The sequence below is a fragment of the Ochlerotatus camptorhynchus genome, unplaced genomic scaffold (genome assembly GCF_037179485.1).
Source record: "Ochlerotatus camptorhynchus isolate MF236.1 unplaced genomic scaffold, CSIRO-AGI_Acam_v1.1 ptg000099l, whole genome shotgun sequence".
NCBI classification, from domain to species: Eukaryota; Metazoa; Arthropoda; class Insecta; order Diptera; family Culicidae; genus Ochlerotatus; species Ochlerotatus camptorhynchus.
This window is the reverse complement of record NW_027040589.1, coordinates 2,504,811-2,516,131: the sequence shown is the minus strand read 5'-3', so window position 1 is coordinate 2,516,131 and position 11,321 is coordinate 2,504,811. Positions and strand designations below refer to the sequence as shown.

At 44.8% G+C, this 11,321-nt stretch overlaps 3 protein-coding genes across 5 annotated transcripts in view; 2 read left to right on the top strand and 1 right to left on the bottom strand.

Annotated features, from left to right (window-relative positions):
- The window catches only part of GluClalpha (glycine receptor alpha 1), a 313,027-nt gene extending 312,770 nt beyond the window's left edge, over positions 1-257 (top strand). For all 3 annotated transcript variants that reach the window (XM_065219133.1, XM_065219135.1, XM_065219134.1), the window contains one exon: positions 9-257. The gene's annotated coding sequence lies outside the window, so the exon portion shown is untranslated. The remainder of the gene's footprint in view (positions 1-8) is intronic.
- Positions 1-11,321, top strand: part of LOC135698974 (uncharacterized) — a 330,343-nt gene that overhangs the window by 288,929 nt on the left and 30,093 nt on the right. The window lies entirely within an intron of this gene.
- Positions 3,336-11,321, bottom strand: part of LOC135698958 (serine proteinase stubble) — a 667,696-nt gene continuing 659,710 nt past the window's right edge. Inside the window, exons 4-6 of the mRNA XM_065219118.1 lie at positions 5,080-5,805; positions 4,206-5,018; positions 3,336-4,139 (exon numbers count right to left, since the gene is read on the bottom strand). Of these exons, the coding sequence (XP_065075190.1) occupies positions 3,799-4,139; positions 4,206-5,018; positions 5,080-5,805 (1,880 nt within the window). The 3' untranslated portion in view covers positions 3,336-3,798. The remainder of the gene's footprint in view (positions 4,140-4,205; positions 5,019-5,079; positions 5,806-11,321) is intronic.

The window sequence follows — 11,321 nt, the reverse complement described above, 5'->3', positions numbered from 1 at the left end:
TTGGGTAGGTTCAGTTTTGACGGATCTGGGTGGATTCTACCCAAATTTGGGTAGTTTGGAAATAGCGTGTAGGCTGTGTTCTATTTGGTGAATTTTCACTTAAATTTGACAGATGGAAAATTGTCAAATAAACCGAGGGGGGCGACACATCTAAATCTCAATTCTAGATGCTCAAAAAATCTCTCACTAGCGAATCAATCTTCGAAAAATCATCTTTCATTTCTCGCATCTACTTCATCGTGCATCATCTTTTTACAGGAAATTGACGAGGCTCGGTAGCTCAGTGGTTACCGTTTCTGCTTACTGAGCAGAAGGTCGGGAGTTCAATCCCAGGCCCGTCCCCTTCCTTGCAATTTTTCACTTTGCCTTATTCTATACCCACTAGATTTTAATGAAAACAAATTCTTCTTTAACACCGATTGCATCACCTACCACAGTGTGGGTCCTGATCTAAAAATAGAAATTGGATGAGTGCGCGCGCGTGTGTGTGTGTGTGTTTGTGTATTATAATCGCTCTACCAAAAACGATCCCTGCGTGTGCGTGCAACCTTTCCCCACATCCAACATCCCAGTGATTTCTCGTGGAAGCGCAGAGGATTTCTCGGTTTCCTTCACAGCGAGTACCACGTCAACACATTCCTTCCCATTCCCTTAGTTGACCTGCATTCGGACACGGCCGGTGCTGGTATTGCTAAATATTAGATCTCCAGTTCTTACACATTGAGGATGAATGTTAGTCCCAAACATCATCTGTTGGTTCTCTGTGTAATTGCAGCTGATCTGGTTATAACAGAGCAGCAACCGTGGGCGGTCAATCTGATTTTTTGATTTGATTTCATCATCTTTTTGCAGGAAATCTTCAAAATCGACATAAATCTTCCTTTTATCTACTCAGCGTGCATGCCACAGCTAAACACAATCTTTTCTGCATTGTAGATAGAGTCGTCCCCCTCGAAATAAACCTGCTATTCCAGCAGACTTATTTATGACCGACAAGGAATCAATTTGACAGACGCTTTCTCGAAATCGGCCGATCAACAACAGAGGGATTTTCGAACATCTTAATTTATTTTCGAAGTGTCAAATCTAAGTGTAAATTTTCACTTAAATTTGACAGATGGAAAATTTTAAAATAAACCTGCTATTGTACCAGATTTATTTCTGACCGACAAGGAATCAATTTTGACAAACACCTTTTTGAAAATCGGAAAATCAACAACAGAGGGATTTTCGAACATTATAATTTATTTTCGAAGACCAAATGGAACACAGTCTTATTTCAAATAGCTTCAAAACTAAATGCAAATTCTAATACGTAACAGTAGTTGAGTGCTCTTTCGTGTTCATTCGCGACCAGGAGTGACCTTCGGCTGGAACATTATTGCGAATGCTGAGTAGGGGGTGATGAAGATCTATTGGCAGCAGAGATTCCTCAGCAGCATATACCACAGCACAACTGGTCTCAGGTGCGAAAACCAAATCGAGAGTGCGACCTAAATTATTCAGCTGAACGTTAACTTGATTCAGGTTCAAGAATTCCATACCAACAACAACAACAACAACAACAACAACCAAAGGGTACAGTTGAACTGCAGATGCGAAGTTTATCTGGATCGTGCACCATTTCCGAGGTGCATTGGCCATTAGTTTTGATTGGTGGTACATCTGCAAAGGATCGTGAACTTGATAGGCTTGAACGTGTGTAATTGAGATGGTAGGAGACGTCATAATCTCCGATACGTGACTCTTGGGTGATGCCTTCGAGGTTGCGTAGTTCTGAGTCGATCAGAACTGGTTCGAGGATGTTGTTTCTAGGGTTGGAGTGAACTTTCGTCCGTTCGAGTTCTGGGTTTGATTTTGTCGGGGAGCATCTTACTGGCACCTGGTGAAAATTTCGTCCACCGGCCGTTTCTTGTGGACGGGTCGTATCGGTTGTATTGCTTCCACTGCCCAATCCACTCTCATTCTAATGAGAATGAAGCTTAATATTTGCCATGAACCATGGTGATAAATTAGAGAAGTTGAAAGTGTAAATCACTTTAGCCTACTTCGGAATAATCGACACAACGCTTGGCACAGCTTTCGGCACTGATAAACATCTTGGCACAGATTAAGGTGTGCAGATTTGAATACCCCTAGCAGTGAATGCAAAATTCCGTTGATAGGTGGTTGGGAGATTTACAGCGACATTTGCGAAATATCAATTGAAAATTGATTTTCAACTGTTTAGATTTTGTCTACGAATCCGTAAATCCATATAAATTGTCCCTTAAATCTACAGAGGGGTTGCGTAGAAATGGCATCACTCCATTCACAACCAACATTCTTCGAAACTCGGCAATTAAACGTCACTTTTGCTGTCTTCCCAGTCAAATGTGTTTGTCCGGTGCTCGGCAGTGCAAAAATTACCGAGATTCAGCAAACAAAACTAAATGTGTCGGTGCCCTTCGTAAATTCATAAAGTTCACAATCATCATTTGTCTACTAATAACAAATGATGTGTCAAATTCGAACAATATTTTGATTTGGGCCATCAGTAGAATATGAGGAAGACAACAAATCAGGTCATGGTTCTGAAGATTGCATAGCAAATGTTCTTTGATTTTGATTTCAATTTCAATTTCGTAGAACGAAAAATTCAGCGGCCCGTAAAATTGGCCCCACTGATAAAGGTTTCTGTCGCATGCTGTAAATTGATATAGGAATGGCCAGCATTAATTCAGCGGCAGTGTTGCCTCAATTAATTTCCGTATCATTCACGATTTCCACTGGAGGAGTTTTCCCCGGCATGAAGCACTCGCTTTTAGGAGAAAATTTACGGGACTGTGAAACAGGATCCAAGTGACAAATCATTCGAGCAGTTTGCCAACATTTCGCCAATAACTCGAACTCCATCACCTAAAGTGTTCTGCTCATATTTTTATCAGTAGTTTTACCTCTACAATTAGGTTCTATCAATCTTTACAGATTTCATTGCAAATGGTTCTAGTATTAAAAATAAGGATTTTGGTCAAAGGGCAAAAAACTGCTTGGCTGATTTGTCGAACTGTCCACAGAATGACAAGTTTTTTTTTAGTTTCTGTACTAAAGTAAAATTTCGACAGTTGCGGATTTCAAACTGATACTCACCGCCTTCGAGATGAAGGTTTGTTTACACAACAATCCGCCTCAAGATGTCCGAAGTGAAAAGCCAAAGAGGCTGTGAAAAAAAACTCGTTCAAAACAACCATAGCATGCTTCGACAAATGTACGATTCAGCGAAATTACTCACTTTTCAGGCTTAACCCAAACACAATGGCTTCTGCAAAATGAACACAAACAAAAACAAACCCGTCTACTGTACACGTGATTTTATTTTTCTTTGTTAATACCGACTACGACTACGGAATAGAATCGCTAGCGCATACACACCACGAATGGAAGAATTTTATTACTCGTTAACTAATCTAATGATGGATAAGGAAATTTAAGAAACCAAAACAAAAAAAAAATACAGTGAATTAGCACAGAAGAAGCAGAAGAAGAACAATTACAGAGTTGTACATTTTTTACTAGCTAAGATTTTTCTTTCCTTTCCTGTACTTTACGAAGAAGAAAAATGCTGTGTATAAGTTACATAAATAAGATTTAAGAACTATTGTTTAAAAGACAAGGGAGGAAAAAATAAATTATATACAAAATACTCGTTTAACTAATCGCGTCTTCTCTTCTTCTATCACAAATTTGTATCGTTATTTCTCCTTATGGCGATTGTTGTTTTCCCGAGGAAGTTCCCCTCTCTCTCTCTCTCTTTCTCCCTCATTTCTTGGTGTTCTCCCGTATCCACTCCATGTACTCGCTCACCCTGGTATAGACGCCAGGATAGCCCGGTTCGCCGCACTTGTTCCCGAACGAAACCACTCCGACCTGCGTCCAGCGGGCTTCGACCAGCATCATCAACGGCCCACCGGAGTCCCCTTGGCAGGCGTCGACTCCTCCCTCCGAGAAGCCGGCGCACAGGAAATTATCCGTGATGGGCTGGAAGTACGCATGGTTACAGTCCTCGTTGCGCCACACCGGCAGCGTGGCCTGCTGCTGCTTGGTCGACTCCTTCCCGCCGTAGTAGGTCGTACCCCAACCGACCACCGTTGCTCGGCGACCTACAACAACAAGTCAAACATCAATAACTCACCCAACCTCTTCCCGCCCGTCCCCAGCGCACTTACCAGCCATCCGATCCTTCGACGGCAGATTCGACTTGGGCGTGCACACCGGAATCACGTACTTGGACTTGCGAACGGGCCGATCCAGAACCAAAATGGCAATGTCATTGTAGAAACCAACCCGGGAAAACTTCGGGTGAGCTCGCACTTCCGTCACCTTGAACGTTACCGGCGCCGATGGTTCGGAGTCCGTCGACAGATCAATATCCCCCAACCGTACGGTAAACTGGCGAGCTGCGAACGGCCGCTGTCGAGAGTCCCGCGTACAATGCGCCGCCGTCAGGATGTACTTGGTCCCGATCAACGAACCCCCGCACCAGAATTCCGTCCTCTTCGGACCGTGCAGGAAAATTGCGGCCATCCAAGGCCACTGACCAACGGGAGCTTCGATACCACCGACGATTCGCCCGGAAGAGTACTCCTGCTGTCCGCAGTCCTCCGGATCAACTACGTTTTCTGTAATAGGCCTCAGCGTGGCAGCCAGTATCTGTTCCGTCGATGTTGGAACGGTGAACACCGGAACCAATGGACGCTTTGTAGTCGTCGGTTTATGGGTAAGTGGACTGAGCACTAAGCTCTGTGACGTTGTCTGAGGTATCGGGCGCTGGGTTGGTCGCTGCGTCGTGAGCACTGTACTGGTCGGAGTCGGGCAACACACTCCCGGTACGAAAAGACGTTTGAAGCACAGCGACTCTCGGAGATGTGTCAGATCCAGCAGCAGACCCGGACAGGTACTCAGATCTTCACAACGCCCAGGTCGACCATCCGGTGTTGTGCACTGATTCTCCGCGTCCTTGGTCGATTCAACGATTTTGTCTGGGAAAAGATTAACAAGGTTACAGAGCTGTTATCAAAACAGTCCCAAATAGATACTCACTAGCTGTAGCAGGTTTCTTGGTGGTCTCCACGTGCGTTGGATCCTTCCTCTTGACCTTGTTCTTCTTCTTTTTCTTCTTCTTTTGCATAGCGCTGGATGGAGTCGCGGCAGCGACGTCCTCCTTCTTCTGTACCACCAAAGGCTGCTCCTCGGTTACCGCTTCCACAACCTCAGTCGTAGACGTGGTCAACTCAGTGGTCGTCGTAGTGTCCGTAGTCGTTGGCATCGTCACCGCCGGACTGGTCGTGGATTCTACCTCTGGCCCTCCCACACGCTTGATTAACGGTTCAATGGTCTTGGTAACATTCGCTCCCAACATCGTTTTCGTCAAGGTGAGTATCGCATCTGGGACGTTCTCCTTCCGATCTATGTTGATCGAGTTGACCGGAGCAGCTTCCTGCCCCTTGGTGATATTCACAATATACCTACCGACCGTGTTCAATGCCCCCAAAGTTTGGGAGATCTTATTGAATGCATCCGCTGACCACAACCGACTAGCGCCGTCGGTGCTGGTTTCCTCCTCGGCTTCCTCTTCCTGTTCTTCCTCGTCCTCCTCTTCCTCATCTTCTTCCTCTTCCTCATCATCGTCGTCGTCGCTATCATCGTCATCATCACCCAGGAAGTCCAGGAAGTCATCCTCATCGTCATCATCATCGTCCGTACTGGGCTTCTTTCGCTTTTTCTTCGTTGTCGTCGTCGTTGATGGCGTAGTCTGCAAACGAGAACCTTTTGAAAGATGACTGGATATTGCTTGCTAGTTCAATGGGGGGAGTGGTGGGTAGTCGCCGCACGGATGGTTCCCAGGATTTAGATATTTTCGTTTAGTTCGTGATCTCGGAAGTGTTCAATGTCCCGGATGTGATCATTTCTGAGTTGCAGAAGAGTAGTTAAAAATGGCAAAATTGCGAAACAAAAAAAATATTAATTTATGAACCGCCTTCTCCGATTTGTATGAAACTTTGCTAAACTGTGTGTTGTGGGAAATTATTTACATTTTAACAAGGACACTTTAAAACTGACAAAAATCGAAGAACAATATTTTTTTGGTAAATTTTTTGAACTTTTTGTTGGTACGTTTTTTTTTTATTTTCTACGTAGTCTACGTCAAACGTCTTATGGGAAGGTACAAGGGGTGAATCGAAAGTCTAAAATTGTGGCCGTCACGAAAAGTTGTTAGGTTTTGAACGCTTATAACTTTGTCATTTATGGATGAAATGAAAATCCAAAAACACCAATCGATAGTATATACCTCTACAAATCTATTGAAATAAATAGTTTTCCAATTTTCCATTAAACAGCTTTTGAAAAATGTAGAAATAAATAGTGATAATGTAGTTATTGTTTTCATGAAATATACGTTTTCCCAAACCCAGACGTCACAATCGAGTGATTGCGCATCGTTCTGCTTGAACCTGTAAAGTTATAAAAGAGTGCTACTGTCACGCCTTCGCTAATTTTTGCATCCGACTATCAAAACATTGAACAGGTGGAGAACGAGCTTAGGCATACGGTCGTTAGGCATACGGACGTAAGGCATAATGTACAATAGGCATAATGGACGTTGGGCATAAAGGACGTTAGGCATAATGGACTTTAGACATAATCCACCCGATGAATTCCAGAAGGGTAGGGACCGTCTATTGATTGCTGACTTCGGTGACAATAATGAAAGAGCCTTAATTTTTGGAACTCATGAAAACTTGCGACGTCTTGGAAAGGCAAAGTGTTGGGTTACAGATGGTACGTTTACCACAGTTCCTTGTTTGTTTCGGCAACTCGTCACTGTTCATGGAAGTATCGCTCCCTCACATCAGCAGACGGTTCCGCTAGTTATCATTCTGATGACAACAAAAACAGAATCGTTGTATCGAAAAGTATGGCAGGAAATCCTGGAAGCAGCAGGTATGTTTTTTTTTGTTATTGAATGAAAATCCACAGAATTCACCATTCTTTTTTCATGAGCTGTTCTGTGGCGTCATCTTTTACTCCACCTTAGCTGTTGTTTTGTTGTTGAATGAAAAACAACAGAATTCACCATGCTATATTTCGTGAGCTGTTCTTTAAGGAAAACCTTTTCTTCTTTGACAATTGCAATATGTGTGTAAGAATATATTACAACAAATGTGTGATTTTTTTTATTTCTAGATACGATTGATTTCAAGATATAGTTCAAAACTGTGCTGAGTTTTCATTGCCAGAATACTTAACCGCTATCACTACTAATCTTGGATATAAGTAAATATGTAGCTACGTCACTTATGATATGATAAATAATGGATTACAAACTGTGCTTGATAAATAAACTATGTTTGTATAAATTGTTTTATCTATTATATAATGCTTAGCCTAATTTAAGCATTGTTTACCATGCTCGAAACAGGTTTCTACAGTTGCACAGCAGCAAGGTATTTTATGCCTAACATCCATTATGCCTAACGTATATTATGCCTAACGTCCATTATGCTTAATGACTTTATGCCTAACGTCCATTATGCCTAACGTCCGTATGCCTAACGTATTTATGCCTAATGGGATGCACTCAGCTTTTGCTTTGATTTTGAATAACGGAATCCCCCTAATTAGCAAATAATCACATAAATGCTGTACTAAGCACCTCCTTATTGTTCCTATACCGTACGTCATCCAGGGGGAACGACACTTCAGGATTCTCTCATTTTTACCCTAAACCTCTCATATAATTTTCAACGTGCATAAATTTTCAATCCATCCTATGCCAACTATGCCGTTTGAGTAAGAATAGTGGTTTTGACAGAATGGTATTAAATTTGTTTATATTTATAGTCAACTATACTGAAATCATGGTAGATTTAACGGCATTAAGCGTAGTTATACTGAAAATAGGTGTTTTCTGCAAAATAGGTTTCCTACCGCAAGGATATCCACAAAGCCACCTGGAGATCACCTGACCAACACACAGAAAACCAAATCGATCACGTTCTAATCGACGGGAAATTCTTCTCCGACATTATCAACGTCCGCACGTACCGCAGTGCGAACATAGATTCGGACCACTACCTAGTTGCACTATGAATGCGCTCAAAACTCTCGACGGTACAAAACACACGTCCAAGTCGAACGCCGCGACCCAACATTGAGCAACTACGGGACGTCGGAGTTGCCCAGGACTACGCGCAGCAGCTGGAAGTTGCACTACCCACGGAAGAGCAGCTTGGCGCAGCTTCTCTTGAAGATGGCTGGAGGGACATCCGTTCAGCCATAGGTAGTACTGCTGTAGCGGCACTAGGTACTGCAATCCCGGACCGAAGAAATGACTGGTTTGACGGCGAATGCAAACTGTTAGTAGAGGAGAAGAATGCAGCACGGGCGAGAATGCTGCAACACCGCACGAGATTGAATGTGGAGCGATACAGACAAGCGCGGAACAGACAAAACTCGGTTTTCCGAAGGAAGAAGCGTCAGCAGGAAGATCGAGATCGCGAGGCGATGGAAAATCTGTACCGCGTAAACGACACACGGAAGTTCTACGAGAAGCTAAATAGTTCGCGCAAAGGCTACGTGCCGCAAGCCGATATGTGCAAGGACTTGGACGGTAACCTTCTCACGAACGAGTGTGAGGTGATTGAGAGGTGGAAACAGTACTATGACGAGCACCTCAACGGTGAAGCAGCAGAAAACGAAGGTGGCACGGCAACAGACCTTGGAGCACGCGCAGAAGACGACAGGCTACCGGCCCCTGATCTTCAAGAAGTTGAGGAGGAGATCGGTCGGCTGAAGAACAACAAAGCAACTGGTGTAGATCAACTACCAAGTGAGCTATTGAAATACGGTGGTGAAGCACTGGCTAGAGCGCTGCACTGGGTAATTGCCAAGATTTGGGAGGAGGAGATATTACCGGAGGAGTGGATGGAAGGTGTCGTATGCCCAATCTACAAAAAGGGCGACAAGTTGGAATGCTGCAACTACCGCGCGATCACACTGCTGAGCGCCGCCTACAAGGTACTCTCCCAAATTCTATGCCGCCGTCTGTCACCATATGCAAGAGAGTTCGTGGGGCAATACCAGGCGGGATTCATGGGTGCCCGCGCTACCACGGACCAAATTTTCGCGATTCGGCAGGTTCTGCAGAAATGCCGCGAATACAACGTGCCCACACATCATTTGTTCATCGATTTCAAATCCGCATACGACACAATCGATCGAGATCAGCTATGGCAGATTATGCACGAGTACGGATTTCCGGATAAACTGACGCGATTGGTCAAGGCGACGATGGATCGAGTGACGTGCGTTGTTCGAGTATCGGGGACACTCTCGAGTCCCTTTGAATCTCGAAGGGGGTTACGGCAGGGTGACGGACTTTCGTGTCTGCTGTTCAACATCGCGTTAGAAGGTGTGATCAGAAGAGCTGGGATAGACACGAGTGGCACGATATTCAGGAAGTCCATCCAGCTCCTTGGTTTCGCCGATGACATTGACATTATGGCACGGAACTTTGAGATGATGGCGGAAACGTACATCAGACTGAAGGCTGAAGCTAGACGGATTGGACTTGCCATCAACGCATCAAAGACAAAATATATGAAAGCAAGAGGTTCTAGTGAAGACAATGTTAGCCTCCCACCCCGAGTTCAGATTGACGGTGACGAAATCGAGGTGGTCGATGAGTTCGTGTATTTGGGCTCACTGGTGACCGCCGAAAATGATACCAGCAGAGAAATTCAAAGACGCATTATGGCAGGGAATCGTGCCTACTTTGGACTCCGGAGGACGCTCCGGTCGAATAAAATTCGCCGCCGCACGAAGTTGACTGTCTACAAGACGCTGATTAGACCGGTGGTCCTTTACGGCCACGAGACCTGGACTATGCTCGTGGAGGACCAACGCGCCCTTGGTGTTTTCGAACGGAAGGTGTTGCGTACCATCTACGGTGGAGTGCAGATGGATGACGGAACGTGGAGGAGGCGAATGAACCACGAATTGCACCAGCTGCTGGGAGAACCATCCATCGTCCACATTGCAAAAATTGGGCGACTACGGTGGGCTGGGCACGTCGTAAGAATGCCGCACGACGACCCAGTGAAAATGGTTCTAGAAAGCGACCCAACAGGAACAAGAAGAAGAGGCGCGCAGCGGGCAAGGTGGATCGACCAAGTAGAAGGTGACCTGCGGACCCTTCGCAGACTACGAGGCTGGCGAACTGTGGCCATGGATCGAGTAGAGTGGAGACGACTTCTTCGGACAGCAGAGGACAACAAGGCCTTAGCCTGATTGGTAAGGTAAGTAACCTATGGTCTTTGTTTCAGTGTACTCTTTATATTCCCAACTTATCCCTTCTGCATGCACACAAATTGTCAAGCAAACCGTTCAGTTTCTGGTAGTTTTCAGGTCGACTGCGAAGCACTCTGCCATACTCACTGTCAGTTTTCAACAATCTCCACAACAAACACCACGTATGTCAGCTGGCCATGACGGACCACTCGTCTTTAATCGGTCACAGGGGCAAAAACATCAAGTGCATCACGCAGAAGACGGCAACGCACATCCATTTCCCGAACTCAAACCGATCGAATTCGACGGATAAGAGCCCAGCATGGGCATGAAGCGTGGAAGTTGCCGAACAGGTACGAAGCAACTGTTGATTTCGTTCGAACTGCTGATTCTAGCCCCGGGAAAAGCCTCACCAATCAAACCCTACGACAAGCAAGTGGAAAAGGAATAATTCCTTATTAATAACAACTTATTGAATTATTCAGGTCATTTTTCCACTCGGCCCAAGTTGTACTCGTCGCTGCTGCTGGTCAAAGGTTCGGAGAAGAAAGAGCTAATGGTGAAGGAAGACACTCACCGGCTGATGGAGTTTCTGTGCGATAATATTGCGAATCAAATTCCCGTCCAAATACAGCTGGGAATATTAACCGGAACCTAGTAATCCATCGCCACAACCCGTTCCTTCTACAGTGCCGTTTCGACCTATTCGGTACGGAACCGTTTTATGCACTTGATCTGTGAGATTTGGTTAATATTGTTGGGCGGTGTCCTTTAATTTCATTATACAGTCAGGAATCCTTATTGCCGGATTCCTTATTGCCGGTATCTCTTATTGCCGGATCCTTATTGCCGGGCTATCCGCGAATAAGGATACCCACAGCTTATGGGATTTTCACTAATGGGGGCTGTAGTGGATTATCTCATTTGTTTCAATACATAAAGCTATACTGTCTTCGACAAAGTTGCTGTACTGGGTTAGACCAACAAGCCTG